Source organism: Molossus molossus, unplaced genomic scaffold (assembly GCF_014108415.1).
Source record: "Molossus molossus isolate mMolMol1 unplaced genomic scaffold, mMolMol1.p scaffold_m16_p_20, whole genome shotgun sequence".
In the NCBI taxonomy this organism is placed as follows: Eukaryota; Metazoa; Chordata; class Mammalia; order Chiroptera; family Molossidae; genus Molossus; species Molossus molossus.
The window spans coordinates 46774748-46794164 of NW_023425356.1; the positions used below are offsets into that span (position 1 = coordinate 46774748).

The 19417-nt window shown below is 51.2% G+C and overlaps 1 protein-coding gene across 1 annotated transcript in view; it reads left to right on the plus strand.

Moving 5' to 3' along the window:
- The window catches only part of ASTN1 (astrotactin 1), a 282406-nt gene that overhangs the window by 97602 nt on the left and 165387 nt on the right, over positions 1-19417 (plus strand). Inside the window, exon 2 of the mRNA XM_036272001.1 lies at positions 9258-9445. Within this exon, the coding sequence (XP_036127894.1) occupies positions 9258-9445 (188 nt within the window). The remainder of the gene's footprint in view (positions 1-9257; positions 9446-19417) is intronic.

The following is a 19417-nucleotide window of genomic DNA, read 5'->3' on the forward strand; positions in this document are numbered from 1 at the left end:
CTCGCTCTTGCCAGTAAAAGCCTGGAGTGCGAGAAAGAGGGTTGAGGGGAACAGAGCTCTCCCCGGGTCGAGCAGGCAGTTCCCTTCCAGCTTCCCTGCAGCTGGGCCCCAGCTTTTCAAACCTGGGTGTTCAGACAGCTCCCGGAGCCACGCTGCAGGGCCGAGGCCCCCAAGGACTCGCAGGGCTCACATCGGAACTCCGGCCAGAGCACCGGCTCCCAGAGTACATGCTCATTACAATGTATCAAATGATCCGTAAATACATATTTTAACATTACAGAGTTTAAATATTATTACACATCTTACTTGATGTCAGATTTTGTTAAATGCGTGCCGTTATCTCAATTTACAAAGGTCAGTCGGTGGCAGCGGAGAATAGAACGAGGTGGATTTAAATTTTTTTCTTACCAGTACATCTGTGACTCAGATAACCCTGCCTTTTTCAAAGCGCTTGGGGCCTTTTCCCCTCCTCTTTTCAAAGGAGATTTTAATGAGTATCATGTGGATAAACTCTTTGCAGGGGTTTGAAAAGATCCAGAGAAGCACCGTGGTAGGAACAAGCAACCCATTTCGGATGAAATCATACGCCATTTGAATGCCTCCTCATCTCCCCGGTTGCGTCAGAACCTTTGGGCGACATGGTCCCCCCACGGGGATGTTTTCATCTCCATGGCTAGGTACATAGAATGCTCACGTAGCTGCTTGATTGCTATTCATGCCGGCCCGGAGTAGCGCGGTGACCTAGTTCCCGCAGCATCCGTAGAAGAGCTTCACTGCCTTCCCTCGGCCCTTCAGCGGCCACCCTCTGCTCTCCCAGCGCCTGCCGCCCCGGCCCCCGCGGCCGCGGACACGGGCCGTCGAGGCTCCTCATTTCGTCCTCTCACCACCTTCCTGCTTTCATTTTGGTTCATTTTCGTCCATCTTCAACCTCTTCGGGAAAAAGAGAAGGGATGGACAGTAGCATTTCTGATTTCTAGAGTCCAGCCCTATAAAGGGATCTCGGTGAGGCGCAGAAAGAAATCAGGTGTAGTTTTTTTTAAAAAAAAAAATCTAAGCTACCCTTGTTTACATAAACCGAATTGATCACAGGTCAATAACTCATCAGGAGTCATTTGGAGGCAGCTGTATGTGATGATTCTTTCTTCTTGGGGACCACGGATGGAGTTTCCAGAGGTCCCCAGCATGCATTTCAGGAGAACCAGTCCTCACCCGCAAACGTAGGCCGGACTGAGCTGCAGGCATCCCACGCTCCAGAGTCCGATTAGAAAAACTTCCGGAGACTTTTATCCAGTTGGCTGCAATATACTCGGCGTGCACCTGATTTGAGGGTCTGACTAGAGCCAAATGTCGTTTGTGGTTTTGTGTCGTTGAAGCCCGTGGTCAGAGCTGGGGAGTCCCTGGAGACCTTCTAGTGCAATCGTTTGAAGATCAGAAAAGGGAGCTCCGGAGAGATTCCAGAGCCTCCGCCTCCCAGCCTCCGCTGACCTGCCACTTCCTTTCTCATCACTGGGTCTCCAGTGCTGCAGGCTCTTCGTTTGTGCCATGTCACTGGGCAGGGGACATAGGAATTCGATTGTCCTTCTCCCAGTCACAAGGGGGAATCTGTATTCCAAACCTCACCACGTCCAAAAGGTTCTAGGTGCCGGGAAAGGTGCCGTCCGTGCCTCTGCTGGGTGAGAGGTTCCCGAGATGTGCAGCAGATTTTCTGTGAATCTCTTGCTTACATAACCCGCAGCCCCTGGAGGCAGCCAGGAGTGGAATTGAGGAGCCCCAGTGAGAGTCCCCTTTTCCCGTGGGTGCCGGATATCTCCACTGAAGAGCCGCCTGGCTGTGCCGTCTCCCATTCTGTCCTTCACTTAGGCAGGTCTAGACGGGCACAAACTCCAGGCAGATCATCATGTTCCTGACGCTGGTGCTGCGTGAATTCAGGCCCAGCAGGGCACCTCGGCTCGTGTGGCTGGCACGCTGGGCGGGAAGACTGATCACGTCAAACCAGAGGGTCCCTGTGGCGAGAGGTGTGGCAACCCAGCCAAGTCAGCCCAAAGCGTGGTGCCCCTCTGGCCAGTCTCCCTTCCTCACTCCTTTGACTTTGTCCTTTCTCCTGCACCCTTCTCCTCTGCCTGCTTTCATCTGTTCCTCATCTCTCTTCACAGATGGCCGGGACGCGAATGTGCCACTGTTATTATGTTTATGGAACAAGTCGGGGTCTTTAGAGGCTGCCGTTCCAGAGACATTAAAGACTTGGGTCACATTTGATACCAGGGTAAAGATTTGCAGGGTAATTAGTGGTCCTCTACTGTCATTAACCCCTGACTTCGGCAGGTTCCTTTCTTACAGAGGTGTTGAAAGTCAAGGCCACCGATGCAGTTGGAGGACCATAATGAAGGCATGTGGGACGGCAGACATACCATCAGTATCTTTCAAACTCTGGAATGAGACTTGGGGTGAAAGGAAAGTAAAACAAGAAAAGGGGGGAATTTGATCACAGCCTACCTTCGGTGACCTTCACGATAGTCCCTGATGGAAAAGACCCATTTGTGATGCTTCTTCTTGGACACTTGGGTTATAACGACTGAACTTCTGAGCTTCATCACCATCACGCAGGGAAACTCAGAATGGCAGCCGAGATGGCATCGGGTGGAAGGGGGGCTGTGTCCCTTTCCCTTGTCATCCTTGCGGAAAGAATGAGGTCATGCACGGCACCATGCTTAACAGAGATGAAAAACAACCAAGTGAAGTGAATACCCCGCGGACACCCCTCCCGTCCTCCAGCGGCAGGACACGTGCCGGTAGTACATTTGGTTTGTCTTCCGCTTAGTACAGTTCTTTTCTGACTGTTTGGGGAACAGCAGCCGATTTAGTTGGAGGAAGGGTTTTTAAAATCAACGGCGAGTTTGAAGACCTGGGTCTACGCAAGGTCTTCTAAGAGTAACGGCCAGCAGGGGGGCCGCCCTCAACCTTGCAACACTGCAGCGTCACTTCCTCCGGTGCCCTTGACAGGAGGCGGAGACCTGGCACGACTCGCCGCTCGAGCCACCTCGTGCTTCCTCCGATGGATTCAGCGGGACACTCGGCTTGGCCAGGAGTAAAAAGGGGCCCCGATGCCAGGCTTGCTCTAGGCCACTCTAGGTTATTCAGTGAATTAAAAGCATCTTTGAGAATATCCCCAGTTCCGATCCACATTTGGCTTGAAATCGTCGAGTTCTTGAAAAAGTACAACCGGTCCTCGATAAAGTTCTCTTTTGAAAAACGTCCGATCCCGAGACATGGAGTCTTACTGTCTTAGCAGCTCAGGGCGGGGATTCTGGGCATGAGCACATGCCTGAAGCATGAGCACCCGGGTGGCATGAGGAGGGGGACATGCCGGACAAGGAGTTTTGAAGTGGGTTTTGGGTGTCCTTAGCTAACCCCACAAAGAACAGTGCCCCCAGCTCACAGACTGAGGCTGATGTAAACGTGGTTGCATCTCTCTCTCCTTCCCACTGCCTTTCCCCGTCTCGGCTTATCCCCTAGTGACTGTCCCTGACCGAGCTGCCATCATCCAGGTTCCCTACTGCACAGAGCCTTAGGGTTTGGCTTTGGAAACCACCTCTGTGTCACTGAGTGAGCGCCTTCCCCACCAGCTGGAGGTCTGCTCTGAAGACCGGCCTGGCTCCTAAAGGCTCTGATCAAATCATCCCAAATCTCCCACCCTGTGCTCCGAGGGGAAGAAGAAGTACAGTATGGGTTCGACTCGAGAGAAGACGACATTGCGTGTGACCTTGAAGTTATTGCCTTTCTAGGTGGTCATGTGACGCCCACTCCTTTGGACTTAGAATCATGAATGGTCAACGTGACAAACAAATCTTGACCTTCCTCTTTGCAGCTCCTCCTTCTACAGATGAGAAAATGCAACGCTGCCCAACTCATTGAAGGTTTTTCCAGACCTAGGCTTCCTGAGTTCCAGTTCGGCATTTGGGTTATTGTGGAATCTAGGGTCAGAGTCACAGAGTGAGGCTCATTGACTCTAGTCTGCTGGCTACTCTCGTTCTGGGCCTTCCGGGTCTTTCTGAATGATGGGTTTATTCACGTCTCTGTTTAATAAAACTGTGGGTGATTTTCCGTTAGCTCCTAACTCCTTAAACTGGCATTCACCACTTTCACAGTTGGCACCAATCTGCATTTTCTAGCCTCAGATCCCCAGTACCCCCTCTTCATAGCCTCGCCCTGCAGCATAACCAGAACCTCCCTCGGTTCTGCGAACACATGGTACACTGCTGTACACCCCATTCTCTTGACCAGGAATCACCTCCTAACATTTCTTTCCACTGTACCCCTGCCCCTGGGTTCATGCCCAGCCATGTCTTCAGTTTCTTACTAGATCAAAAGCTCCTTGAGAGTAGGGACCATGTCACACAGTGGGCTGACGATGGCAAAAAAAAAAAAAAAGTGCTCCAAAAATATTTGTTGTGATGAAGAAGAAATGGCACCCCACTTTCTGTGTATCCCAGGCAGCTCCAGAGTTTGGGAGGTGCTGAGGGATGTGAGGTTTGTGGAAGAGAAGACTGGACACACTGAAATGAGGGGAGCCTCACCCTCTGGAGACCGCAGCCCCGAGTGCGACGATGCTTTGCGCTCACGCCTCCTGAGGGATCTCGAGACAACCGCCAGCTCCTGTTGGCGCTCATCTCATTCAGAGCATCGTGGCAAAGGCTCGGCCTGAGCCTCGCGTCCAGTGCTCAGGGGCCTTGGACTAGAGTAACGATTTTATCACCTCCCTGTTGGCTCCTTGGCATCTCAGCGCAGCCTTGCGTTGGTAGAGCGATGTCTGAGCATCTCCTCTTTGAGACGATCTGCCGGCAGCCAGACCGACGTCCTTCATCGACGTTCCAGGCCCTCTGTCAGCCCCTTGGCGATGAAATTCACAGGACGTTTATTGTGCCCTGTAGGGATTTTCACTGGTTGACCAGGCCAGCTGTAGCCTAAGTAAATACGTCCCTGCTTTAGCATTTTAGTGGGAGAAACCGTCATGCCTTAATTATCTTCAATCTATGGCAGTGCCCTCATTGGCAAGCATGGTGTCTTCCTTCCTTTAACCTCTGCCCTCTGTGATGACTCTGGTCTGGGAAAAAGCAGGATGTCTCTGTCCCTAGGGATAGACAGGAAAAACCTACAGAGAGGTTCAGAGGGCTGGCCTGGTACCAAGGCCAGAGATGCCGTGCTCTCCATCCACCTCCCCGAGGGCGCATTTTGTCAGTATCCTCACTGCCCCTGTTCTCGGCTGGGCACCATTATTGCTGGAACCCTGAGCGGAGTACCTCGCTCCTCCCAGGAAAACTTGGGTTGGCCGAGGCCGAGAGGGTTTCTTCTGGGGCTGAGGAAAATGTTCTGGGACCAGAGTGATGATGAGTTCATGCAGAGCTTTGCGAATACACGAAAAACGACTAAATTGTATACTTCGAGAGGGTGAATTTGGGGGATGTAAATTATATCTTCATTTTAAATGAAGTTGTGGAATATGAACGCCTTGTGCAAAAAATTAAAATCCCGTAGCATAAAATCCCCCAGAAGACCGCATGGACCTCTCCCGGGCACCTTCTCCCTGAGCCCATTCCGACGTGGGGCTGGCGGTGTGTGCTGGGGTGCAGGCAGTGACAGAAGTCATCCACCTCCTCCCTGCTCTGTGTCAGGCCGGTGACCTTGGGCTGAGGATTTATTAGTCTTCGCTTCCCTAGTTAAAATAGAGGTAATGAGCCTGACACGCTTGATGAGGATCTCCTGGGATACAAAAATCTGGTTGGTTTGCTAAGTACTTCAGCGCTACGAGGGGCCAGATTCCTTCCGCCGGGGTCCGGGGAGGTGGGAGAGGCACCAGCGTGTGCGGGGTAAATCCCAGGCGCCGGCGGGAGGCTGGGCATGAGTTGCGCTGGGGGATTCAGTGATGCCACTCGGTGCTCTATGAGGAACGGGCACTGCTGTGACTGTTAGGCCTCCGGTGAGCAGGAGATGGGTTTGGTTTCTGCAGGGCAGACGTGAAAGGGATATAGGGGAGGAGGAATCCTTGATGTGTAGGCTTGATGAACACAGGGCAGGTGCCGCGGAGCGGGGTGTGTGGCCGCGGGTGAGTGGCGTGGCTTCCGCTGGTCCGAGCAGCACCCTCGGAGGCAAACCCGAGGGTTTCTCTTGTCCTGAAGTCCAGAAAGCCTCCTCAGGGTCAGGTGACTCCAGAGACCTGTGTCACTGTCTCCTCTGACCACCTGATGTGGAGCTGGGCCTGCGGGAAACCAGGACAGGGATGCGGGGCTTGCTGGATGCTTGTGACGGTCACTTCCCAGAACACGGACAGTTCACCAGGCCAGCGTGCAACGGGATGACATAGTCCCCTAGGCCATCAGGGAGAAGGGCTAAGTCTTTGCCGCCTGCGGGTCCTCTCTCATGCCTGCGGGTCCTCCCTCACGCCTGGGGTCCTCCCTCACACCTGTGGATTCTCCCTCACGCCTGGGGTCCTCCCTCACGCCTGGGGTCCTCCCTCACGCCTGGGGTCCTCCCTCATGCCTGGGGTCCTCCTTCACACCTGTGGATTCTCCCTCATGCCTGGGGTCCTCCCTCACACCTGTGGATTCTCCCTCACGCCTGGGGTCCTCCCTCACGCCTGGGGTCCTCCCTCACGCCTGGGGTCCTCCCTCATGCCTGGGGTCCTCCCTCACGCCTGGGGTCCTCCCTCACGCCTGGGGTCCTCCCTCATGCCTGGGGTCCTCCTTCACACCTGCGGGTCCTCCCTCATGCCTGGGGTCCTCCCTCACGCCTGCGGTCCTCCCTCACACCTGGGGTTCTCCCTCACACCTGGGGTCCTCCCTCACACCTGGGGTCCTCCGTCACACCTGGGGTCCTCCCTCATGCCTGGGGTCCTCCCTCACACCTGCTGGTCCTGCTTTACACCTGGGGTCCTCTCTCACGCCTGGGGTCCTCCCTCACGCCTGCGGGTCCTCCCTCACACCTGGGGTCCTCCCTCACGCCTGGGGTCCTCCCTCATGCCTGCGGGTCCTCCCTCACACCTGGGGTCCTCCCTCACGCCTGGGGTCCTCCCTCACACCTGTGGGTCCTCCTTCACACCTGGGGTCCTCCCTCACACCTGCGGGTCCTCCCTCACACCTGGGGTCCTCCTTCACGCCTGGGGTCCTCCCTCACGCCTGGGGTCCTCCCTCACGCCTGGGGTCCTCCCTCACGCCTGTGGGTCACTCTTCGCCCTGGTCTGTAGACAAGACAGGTAAGCATATCAGTGTCCTTTAGGCACAGGTCAGTGACCTGTGACTCATGCAGATTCTTGTCCCTGACCTAACCTGAGAGGGCCAGCCAACATTCTTCCTCCTGCTCTCCTCCTCCTTCTTATTCTGAATGTTCTCGCCCCACTTACTTACCTATCAAAAGGAAGGCACCCACACTTTAAGGCCCAGCACCGGCATCATGTTCTGAGAGGAAGGTTCCTTCCCCCCTCCCACCCTCTCCCCGGCAAGATGAGTCTTCCCTCCTCTGTGTTCCCACAAAACGTCATGCACGTGGTGTAGAGCGCACATGCTCATTCACAGTGGGCTACTTTTTATTTATTTATTATTACTTTTTATTTGTCTTCACCCGAGGACATGTTTGCATTTATCCTCAGATAGAGCAGGAGGGAGAGAGGGAGGGAGAGAGAGAGAGAACCATTGAAGTGAGAGAGACACATCGACTGGTTGCCACCACACGACCCCCACCGGGGCCAGAGATGAACCGCCACCAAGGTACGTGCCCTTAGTGGGAACTGAACCCAGGACTCTCTGGTCTGCGGACTGATGCTCTCACCACTGAGCCAAACCGGCCAGGGCCACAGTGGTTACTTTAGGGAGCTTGTCGAGGGCCTGGTGGGGATTCCTGTCCTCGTGCCTAGAGGGACCTGGTGCTTACCACGTGCCCCGTGTGTGTCTGTTAAGTAAGTGAATACATATAGAAATAAATAAATAAAGCAGAACATTATTTGTGCCCTCGCACAAAGAGTGAAAGATTTTTATAAACTCCATAAATATTTAAAATTGCTTTCCTCTTTATGGTTGTGGTACTTGATGAGAATACTCATCTAAATGTGTCTTATTAAATCTTTTTTATGTCTATGGAATTATTATTATGTTGGTCAAAGGTGATAAATTTGGGGAGGCTCCATGCCTTACAAAAATGAAGTTTCACAAAGCAGAATGTGTGCACCAGAGTGTGAGTTCTGCCGGTGGTCATAGTTGTCAAGGAAACAGTGGCCCGGGGGCCCAATGACGTTCAGGGGAGACGGGGGCAAGCAGGTCTGTCTGTTGTGGACCATCTCAAAGCCTGATGTGGCACTGCCCAGGGATATTAGCGAAGGGGTCACATAACAGTGACCTCTGCTGCGGGAGCTCAGCACCCCCATGGCCTCGGACTGAAAGAAACAAACAAAACTGAAACCGCTCATGACCGTGCCGGCTCCCCACCTCTATGGGCGGGTGTGGACGGTGGGTGGGAAGCCCACCAGGGGCCCTGGTGTGAAGCGTGTGCTTGCTATTTTGTTCCTAACGTGTGGATGAGAGTCCAGCGACTCACTCTAACGCCCGAGGGCAGGCGAACACTCGTGTCTGTGGTAAGGGCCCACTCGTTTAGCCCCCTCTCCAGAGACAAATTAAAGGGAATTCAAACATTATTTTACCTGTCACAGCACGTACCAGACATCTCCCGTGGACCGTGCAGAAGATGACTGTGCTTTTGGAAATCCCCCGTCAGCCCCAGAGCTCCGCAGGGACCTCCCAGGGTGTTTGCGCAGGTGTCCGCCCCCTGCGTGGTAATTACCAGCTCTCTCCTTGGGTTCCAGGAGTAATGGCCGGGGAACTCACGCTCTCATGTATTTACCGGAAGAAAACAGCCTTGTATTTACCCCAGGGGGGAGCTATCAGGGTATTCAAAGTGCTGGGTAAAGGATGCTAGTGATCATAGAAACGGGGGAAGAACTTGACATTTTACCTGGTATTTTTCTCAATGGGTGAGAGGCTGGCTAACTAGATTATGGTGCAGAGACCTATGGGGAATAATTCTCTTCTTCCCAGGTGTCTTTCCCTCCTTGAGATTTGGAGCAGCCGCAAGGCTGACCTAACTGTAGTCGGAAACCCCTGCTGCCATCCGCTGACGCTGGCTCATTGGCCCCGGCGTCCTGGAGGAAGATGCGTAAGAGAGTCGGACTGGTGCGGTTGGACCTCTGACCTGTGCCTTTGGTGTTTGTCCCGCAGAGATCTCGGGGAACACGGAGGACATCCCTCTGGTGCGCTGGAGGCAGCAGTGGCTGGAGAACGGCACTTTGCTTTTTCACATCCACCACCAAGATGGGACCCCGAGCCTCCCCGGACAAGACCCCACCGAAGAACCGCAGCACGAGTCCGCAGAAGAGGAGCTGAGGATCCTGCACATCTCGGTCATGGTAAGAGCCGCGTGGCCTCGAGCTCTCGCCGTCGCGTCCGTTGCCTTGACTTCGTCTGGGTGCCATGGACACAGCTCTGAGACCCAGGGCTAGGGTGACCGCTGATCACGTTCATGGATGCACTTCCCGTTCGTGGGAGGCGCCTCCACCTGTGGCGGTAGTCAGTGTAGCAGTTATTCCCACAGCACCCGTACCCCGCTGTCCTCTCAAGGAACATGCCTAGATGTGGAGTCACTTTTACAAACCATCATCAGTCACAGACGGGAGCAGTGGACTGTCTCAGAAAGAAAGTATTCAACTGGTGTAACCAAATACCTTATAATTGTTCCCTAAATATTGGCCAAATGACTGAATAGCCAAACTGCTTGCTGCTACCGAGTCCTCGTCTCCCTTCCCCCACCCGGGAGAAAGGAGCATCTGGGCTCTCTCCCTTCTTACCATAAAGGTCATGTCAGTAGACACCAGTCCCTCCCCCTAGCCCAGCTCAGATACTCCACCATCAGTAACCCTTCTCCTATTCAAACATTTGGAAAATTTTCGGAAGGTTCTCATTGGAAGAGTTCTTTGCCCAAAAAATCAAAAGAGTTATTCCTCAAGTTCTAGGAACTTGTGTTTTAGAACCTCACTAGAAAGTACGTCCCATGGCAGGAAGGGGTTGTGTTTGGGGGTGTTTTGTTCACTGACATATCCTTAGCACTTAGAACAGCGCACTGACATACTTAATGCTTGATAAATATTTGTGGGATAACTGAATGCATTTCCCCGTGGACACAGAAACTTCCTGTTCCACTGGGTATTTTATGTGTTAGTATTTTATTGGCAGAGCCGATACATCTTGGCCCCGTTGGAGCCCGAGAGCAGGTTGAGGCTGGACGGATTAGCCAGGGGCCGTATGTACGGAGGAAGTGGGCTATTTCATTCTGAGGACACGTAGCTGAGAACCAGTCTAGGTCCTGGTCTAAACCTTAATCATCTCTCCCTGGTGCTGTCACTACTTGCTGTTTAGCTCTGCGTATCAGATTGGAAAAACAGCACATTTTAGATATGTAAGAATTTCCATTATCCAATTACTTGGCGTAGGAACTTGCCCCGTAAACATCTCCGATAAAATCTCAGACTGTCACCCTTCCGTTTCTTCCTTAATCCGTGTCCCCGTGATCACCGGCTCCGCAGATCACCTGCGCGCATACAAGCGACGGTTCTGCAGCGATAGGGTCAAGCAAAGCGTTTTGAATAGAAACTGGTAAATGGCCATGACCAGATACGCTGGAGGGGAGACAGGTAGGTGGCATTGCTGTGCCCCATGCTTACAAAGTAGCTGAGGTTTGCAGCCTGGGAGTCACCGCACCTGTACATCCGCGACCAGAGACCCCGATTCCCGCCTCAGAAAAGCTCATCCGCGGGGCAGTCGGCAGTTTCCAGAGAGCGGTGAGGTCAGGACATCGGCCTGATCGGCCCTGACATTGCTCCAGTGACAGAAGTGCAGGCCCATTGTCTCCACGTTAATAATACGGTCTGACAGGAAAAGGGCGGGGGGCTGGACTTCCCACCCGCCGTCCACCTCCTCCCGTCTGCGGTCAGGGTCACGCGGTATTCACCCAGTTTTCTTTCGTGTAGTCCACGGCCACGTCAAGGAGCCAGACTTGGTCCCACGCAATGCATGTTTAGGGTGATATACAAGTATCGAGAGCGTCCCAGGAACTGGTACTGGGTGCGAGAGATTCCCAAGAATTAATACTGGGTGTGATTTTTATCTGAAAGAAAAAAAAAAAGACCTTGAACACCAGAGGCTAAGACAGGCAACGTGTCAGAAGGTGTGTTTAGCGGGCGTGGGAGACGAGTGTGAAGATCCTGCAAGACTGTCTGAAGCTTGTCCTGGAGGCTACGTCATAGCTGCAGTGTCGCAGGACCCCACTGTCTATCCGCAGGTCGAGGTATCCAGTAAGTTCTCCAAAGTGTGTGTGTCTGTGTGAGTGTGTACACAAGGGAGTCAAAGTATGTGAGGACATAGGTTGTGCCCTTAAAATACAACCACCCCAGTGAGAGCCCTGGATTGCGAGCGCTGGCCTTCTTTCCGGGGTGCCCTGGGCAGCGCTGAGTGAACCCCGAGATGGAAAGAGAAGAGAAGCCAGCCCTGCTCCCCAGGGCTTGGAGCTTTCCTTCGTTCGCCACTGGTCACCCCGGCAGACCACCAGCGGTATTCTGTTTCCCCACTGAGATGGAAGGCGCTGTTCCTTCAGCTTCATTCAAACTACGTTAGTGTCAACGAGGCTGGAGGAGGCAGAGGTCAAAGGCCACAGGCAAAGGGTGAGAGTAGACAAGTCTTGTGTTTGTCCCTGGCTTGGCCCCTTGGATGTGGAAAGGCCCGTATCCGCATGGAAAATTCAGGAAATCCCTTGCCTTCTGCAGGAGAATAGGGTTTCCTGGGTGAACTGAAGGTGTAAGTACCCCGTCCCACCCTCCTCATGGACAGTGTGGTCAGTGGAGTCCCCGGCAGCCCAGCTCCCTCCATCCCGTTCACACCACATCCCTCCCACACGGCCTCTCCCGTCCTGAAGAGACAGTTTCCGAGTCCGAAGAGGTGGATCCGCCCTCGGCTTAGAAATCAAGCCTGAAGCTATCACGTTTGAAGATGTAGTTCCTGGAGTCTCGTATGTCTTCTTAAGAGACTCAGAGATGGGTCGTCTGTCTGATGTCACTTATATCATATCCTTGGGACGTCAACTCTTAATCATCCTCACCTGAGGACATTTTTTCATTTTTTGTTTAGGTAGAGTGGGAGGGAGAGAGAGGAAGAGAGAGAGAGAAACATCGATGTGAAAGGGACACATCGAGTGGTCGCCACCCGCACAACCAACCAGGGCCGGGGACAAACTGCAACTGAGGTACGTGCCCTTAGCGGGAACCGAACCCGGGTCTCTCCGGACCACAGGCCAATGCTCTAACCGCTGAGCCAAACCGGCCAGGGCGGGACGTCAACTCTTAGCGACTATTCGAGGCATCTAGAATGACAGTGTTATAAATGTAAGAAGGTAGCCAAATCCTTTGACCAATAACAGTGTTGGGCTCTTCAATGAACTCTTATTGCCCAAACCCTTTTAGTTATGAAATGCCAACAGCAGGACTGTATTTCACGAACCACAATGATCACTCTTGATACAGTTTTAGTTTGGACCCAATCAGCGCCATTAGAAAAAGAGAAAAGTTAAGGTGGTGATGAAAACATAAATACACCTAACCTTTTCTCTCTTGTTAAGAACATGTAGATTTAAGAGCTTAACTCGTAATCCTATGTATGTCTGATATGTGCAGAGGGAATTCATGGTTCAGTGAAGCCTTGAAATTTTCATTTCTCTCGTTTTTTGTATGTACACTTTTCTCATCCATCTTGCCTCGATGCGGGGACCACTGCTTATTTTCACATTCTGCGTTTGCCATGTTTTGTTTTGAACACAAAATAGAAGTAACGAAAGAATGAGAAACAAAGAAAACCTTTTTTCTGCTATCCTTATGACATTGTATGAATGAGAATCAGTAAGTCATCTCCTCCATGGTGCCCCGTGCAAATACACCATCAGCAAATCGTGGGTTTGCAGAAAACCAATACCTCAGCTGGAAACTGGGCAATTTAAAACTTTGAAAAAAAAAACTTTTGCTTTTCTTATTTTTCAATCACATCCTAAAATTTTTGAATAATTTTTTCCCCCAAAAGTACCATTTCTTCCTAGTGTAGAATAATTGGATTTCTCTCCTGAAATTTGATATCATTGCTCTGCAGGTCAAACCATGTATTTTAACCTCCCGCATGACTCAAACTTGGCCGAAGTGATTTATTTAGAATTTTGCAAGGTAGTTGGCATTTAAAACTACAAAAGTACACAAGGATAGTCTTTTGCAAACTCTTGAACAAGCGAAAGCAAAGTCATCAAATGAAAACTGATGTTGGAGTTTAAACCACAAGTCAAGAAATTCTTCACCAATAAGCAAATTGTTTATTCCCAAGAAGGTCGGGTTTTAATACGGCTTTACCTCAGCTATTCAGACTCTGTGTGGATTTGCATTCCCGTATTTCACTTTTGCTAATTTACCATATGATCTACCTTTTTCTTCTTAAAGTATGTAAAAGGGTTTCATGACGTCTAGTAGAATTTTAATGCATTGTCTATATATTTCATCTTTATAATTAAAGATGGCAGTGTTAATAGACTTCCTAGATGCATCCAGGTTGGATAAGTGCATTTTTCACAGCACGGAGCCTTTCACGAATCCTTTGGTTTGATATATATATTTCGTAGTGATCATTCTGATGGGTAGGTAATATCTTTTATAGTCTAGCCTCCTTAGGCACAGTGCACAGCTGTGGAGAAGAGATCATCTTCGAGGATTTGTCTGTGCCCCGTGGATAAAGTTCGTTAAGCACACGTGGTGCTGTTGAGGGCGTCTCGCACCTGCTGTGAAGCCCATTGGCAGGTGTCTCCGGGCTCCTGTGACCTTGCCTGCTGGCTGCTCAGGTGTCCCCAGGCTCCTTGTTTCTGGGAGCCCCAGGTGAGTCCAAGACACAGAGTTTTCTTTAAGGGGAAAAATGGACGGAACAAGGTTCAGGGACAAGAGAGCCAGAGTGAAGGAACAAAACGGACACTCCAGGGAGGTTCCAGTCTGGGGAAATAACACTTGGGGCTGAGATGAGTACAAAGCCCACAGAACACTCACGGGAGCCTCTAGGATGGTGTTTCCAAGACTACAAGTGACTTTGTGCCGAAGGACCCATCTGGCTGTCACTGTTACGTTCGAGTTTGGTCCGGCTGAGCGGCGCGTGTGACTTTGCTTGAAGTTGTCTTCATTCCACTCCAAAAGCTCAGCCACTGCCAGGGCTGAGACAGGTGGGTCCAGTGTGCCCTCACCGTGTGCCACCAAGACCACCAGGTCTTCATAAGTGGCCGTGGGCACAGGAGAGAGGGCGAGATGCCTTTCCTGTCGACACCTCTTGCCTTCAGAAAATCTGTTGCAGAAATGGTCCCTGTTGCATCTGTAAGGTGAACTGATATTATGTGTGTAGGTCTGACTGAGGATGCCCTCACGGATCAGGGCCAACCTTTCTGACCTTGAAGAATCCGACGGAGGATTAAAGCTGCCATGAGTCACCACGAAGGACAGAACTACAATAGATCGGAAGGGACAAAAAGACGTCTGATTCGGTGTGAGGAACTTTTCTAGTAATTCATGCCATCATCCGTCCCGGGGCTGGACTGACTCACTGACATCCTGCCCACCTGCCAGAGTCAGCCCTGGGTACTTGGCCTCCCACTAGGAAAACGGTGGGCAGTTCCTAAAACCATCAAGAGTCCTGCAAACGAAACCTCTTTGCATATGCAGGAGGCTGGAGATGTCAGGAGTCCTCCGGGGGCTGTTCCAAGTGACAAAGGAGGGTTTGGCTTTCAGACCTCCTCACCTGGCTCCGTGGTTTCGCTGTGCTCCTCCCGTGTCCACGGGAGTCCCTTAGCCATTCAATCACTCGGGTGATTCGGCTCGCTTGCCACCCTCGCCTGTTCCCGCGGAGTCGGGGGCTGGGGTGGAGGGAACAGGTGGAGGGTTTGGAGTTGGAAGGCGGGCTTCCCATCCTGGCTTTACCACTTTAGGTAATTTGCTGACCTTTGGGGACGCTTCATTACCTCCCCCAGGAAATGGATGCGTTGGTCAGACGTTTCAGTTTTACAGGATGAAGACCCACTCGGGCCTTCTCTGCAGTGGGCTTTTACAATAGACATTCATATGGAAGGAAGTGAGGGAGACAGGAATCCTCTGGTCAAACAGAGTCCATCCGCAGAATTTCGTGAAGCCTGGGTGTGGGGGGAGGGGTGCAGCCCCCGTCGGCCCAGCAGTGGGCGTGGCTCTTCACACCTGTTTCTGCTGCTGCTGCCTGCGTCCGTCTCTGTTTCATGGTCTATAAATCCCGACCCCCATTTCATCGCTTTTATAGGTTTGTACTTTCCATTTGCTCATCAAGTGACCTCACGACCCTTCCCGAGTCCTCTCAGTTTTACAAGGTTTCCAACTTCGTTCCTGTGGCTGTCAGAGCCCCTGATTTTTGTCCCTGCATCTTTCTGCTTCGGGAGAGGAGCAGGTGGCTCCTCCCGGCTTCCATAGTTCCTGTCTGTTCAGAACTTTTCCTATCAAGTTGCCCCATAGGCGGGTGCAACCCTCACCTTCTTTGGGCTCTAGTTACGAGGAGGCTGGACTCTGTAGCACAGAAAATGACCACTGCTGTTCCAGGCACGGCTCAGAACCACTTCCTTTAGCAGAAATTGGCTGGCTTGTTCCATACAATGGGCGTGGTATAATCTACCCTGTAGAGTTAGGAAGATCGAATGATATCATCATCATCTTGATTTGCACTTACTATGTGCCAGACACTGAGTATTTTCAATGTATATTAGTTAATTTTTTTATTTTCATCACAACACCATGAGGTAGGGTTTATTATATTACCATTTTGCAGATGAAGAGACTGAGGACCAGACAAGCTAAGTAACTTACCCCAAATGATGCAATGATTAGGTTGCAGAGCCAGGATCTGAACTGAGGTAGTTGACAGAGTCCAGACTCTATAAGAAGCAGCCCACTTGTATCTTGGCTTATAGTAAGTGCCCAGATGTGTTTGCTACTTGTCCTCTTAGCAGCTTTGTTGTTTTGTTCATTTCTGTCTGCTGAGAGTCATCAGACCCTTTTTCCCATTGTTACTTCAAAACTGCTAACTCTGTGAGCTCTAGGACCCACAGCCAAGGTGGGACACAGACCCTTCTTTCTGTAGCTGCACCAGGCAGCTAACCCCAAAAGCTCTGATCTGTTCAGCTTGGCTGAACCCACCTGCTCACCTTGGCTTCAGCCACGCCACCTCACAGCTGGCCACGGGTTGATTGGCAGGGAAGGGAAGACTTCCAACGTGAAAACTGTGAAAGTCATGTAGCAGTCAGCTCTAGCTTCTGCTTGTACATCCTTTCCCACTTTTGGAGTAAATTTTTAGAAACTAAAAACAAAGCAAAACATTGCAACAGCATTATTGACCTGTTATTGATTTAAAAGAATCATTGACTCATTTATTTATTTAGGTATTGATTCTTTCAGTTAACAATATCTGTCAGACTTCGGGAACTGTTTTTCAGCTACTAAGGAGATAGAAAATTAATAATTCAAGATTCTGCTTTCAAAGAACATTCAATCATGTTATTAAGACTGAACATTTGAGGATGGCCTTTGGCAGAACCCAGAGCCAGGTAGGATGCACCGTGTCTCCATCTCTTTCCATTTTTACATCCTCTTTATATTCTCGTCTCCTCTTTCTTGAAGCTCTTGGAGGCCTTCAGTTACCCCATTTTTCCAGACAGCAAGGAAAATAGCCAAGAGGCCAAATTTTCCCAAGGACACTAATGCCTTTTAGCAACTTGATGTGATTGTCTGTGCAGACTTTTAACTCACTTGATAGAGAAGCCAACAATTTACTTTTCAGTCCTTCCTTCCAAAAATCCCTGAAGATCTTTTTGAAAGCAGGAGCCATAATCTCTGCGGGGTTCGAGTCAATATCACGCACGGGGAATAGTCACAGCAATGAAGCTGTCCCTTCCCTCACGGTGTGCCAGGCAGTGTGTGAGACCGTTTTCATGCCTAATGTCACCCTCGTCCTGGAGCAGCCTGGTGAAATTAGAGATGTGTCTCCCCATTTTGACCCTCCATCAGAGAGACCAATGGAAATCCTGGTTCTGCCACTCACTAGATTTCTAGTGACCTTGGGCAAATGGCTTAACCGCTCTAAACTCACTCTCTTTATCTAAAAAATGGGAATAATGATAGATTCGACTTCATAGGCTGTCTTGATTGCACGAGATGGTTTTTATTACGTGCTCCTCTGGTGCCTGGCCCAGGGGAAGTGCCCAGTACATATTCACTAGGCGCACTCTTGGGGTGCCTTGCAAGCTCCCTGTAACAATCCTGTGCGTGATGTGTTACCCAGGGCCCACTACCTTAGGGAGGCAGCAGAGCAGCTGGACCATAGCCATCTCTTGGAGGGGTCCTGGAGGAGCTGGCTCCGGGATGGGACCAAGGCCATTAGGGACAGCGGAGCAACCAGAGAGCCCCGCACGGAGCCAGGATGCGGCCAGGTACATCCAGGGCGTTGCTAAGCTGCTTCTGGTTCATTGTTTAGAGGGTTTCCTAGCAGCTGTGTTATGGTTTAGGAGGCTAAGCCCAGCTCCAAGTTTCCCTGGAAGGACTTCACCAATTTATTTTTTCATCAAACCAAATGATGTCATTATGGGAATTCCTTTTCTGCCCAGGTATCCACACATGCAAAGATTGTTATTGCAGCTACAACAGGGGAGATAAGGCGTGGGGTGGTGGGTGGGTGCTCAGGGTCGGCTTTGGTGGGAAAACTCGAATTCTTGTTCCTTAAAGCTATTACCTTCCCTCCAGGTCATGCTGTCTTCCCCTCGCTTTCTGCCACTTTCTGAAGTTTTGGGACTCTCCCAGTCCTGAAGTTTGTCTTTAAATATACCCTCAAAGCCATGCCCATCACACTCATGGGCTCTGTTTGAGACAGACTAGGTTTGGTAGGACGTACGGCCAGTCTGTATGCCCACAGAGGGAACACTTGCGTGGGTGAGGGGAGGAAATTAGGCCAGGGCACTATGAACGGCTAAATGGCAACCATTTTTAACTTTGCAGGCCCTGTGAGTTCCATTGCAGCTACCCTACTCTTACCAAAGCAGCCCTGTACAACATGTCAGTAAATGGGTATGGCCGTGTTCCAATAAAACTTTATTGATACAAACAGGCAGTGGGCCACCTTTAGCCAAAGGTCATAGTTTGCTGACCCTGACCTAGTACTTCCTCCTCACTTTGTCTACAGTGCCCAAATGGAGACTAAACTCTAATAACTTGGTAGCAGCGATAGGGTCGTATTTACAGTGTAAAATAACAGTTCGCCAGTTTTCATCAGACCCCCGCTGATCGACTGCAATTGTCATTTAAGTAAGGCAATGACAAAGAACGTTCTTGCTACAGAGTCAAGGCAGGTGGTATTCACCAGTTCAGGTGACAGGTGACCTGCACGCCCTTTAGGCTCTCCTGAGAGGTCCTAAGGGTTTAGTGAAGACAAACGTTGATGGAAACCAAACCAAGCTTAGACTTGACAAGAGAAGTATAAACAGGATACCCGAGAGCAAATATGCTGTTTTTTCTTCTCGGTGTAGCTGATGACTCCTGCTTGGTTTCAACTGTGACATACATACTAGACTTTTATGAAAAAAAAACAAAAAAAAAAAACACACAGATAGGTTAGAACAGCCCCTTAAAGCACAGTACCGACCAGGAGTAGGGCTAAGCTTGCAGACATGTTGTGATCAAGTTGGTTGTTCGGGACTGATGTGGGGGACCTTGAGAGTTGGTGGTGGCCCTCTGCCTTGCTGGTGAGGCGGCGGGTGGATGAAGCATTTTCAGGTCTCCCCTCATAAAACCAGCTGTGACCCTGTCACGTTTCTGCTGAAGTTGGTTAGGAACCTTGCCTCTGTGCGAGGCTGATAGCAATGGCCCCCTCAAGGTTGCACAGAGGTCCGGGGTCCATGTGGGGAGCTCGGGTGCGTCTTGATGCAGCCTTGCTATTTCTGATTCTCTTGATCCCTCCACCGCTGCTGCTGACGTCCGTGAATCCAATAGCGATGAGTCAAGTACCTTCTAACTTGGGATGAATCAGATGCTCCGTTTATTGATATATGGGACTGAGGCTGACGTCAGGGGATGCTTTCACAGAGCAGGATCTGGGACCCTCTGGGCTCTGGCTCCCGATCCCAAAGTTTGCTCAAGGTGAACTTAAGGGGAGTTCTTCTGCCTCAGCACCATAGAGAAGGCAGAGCCGGACGAGGTCCCAATGGAGACCTGACACGAGGGGTCTCTGGAGGCCTTCTGTTTCCTCCCTTCTCGTGT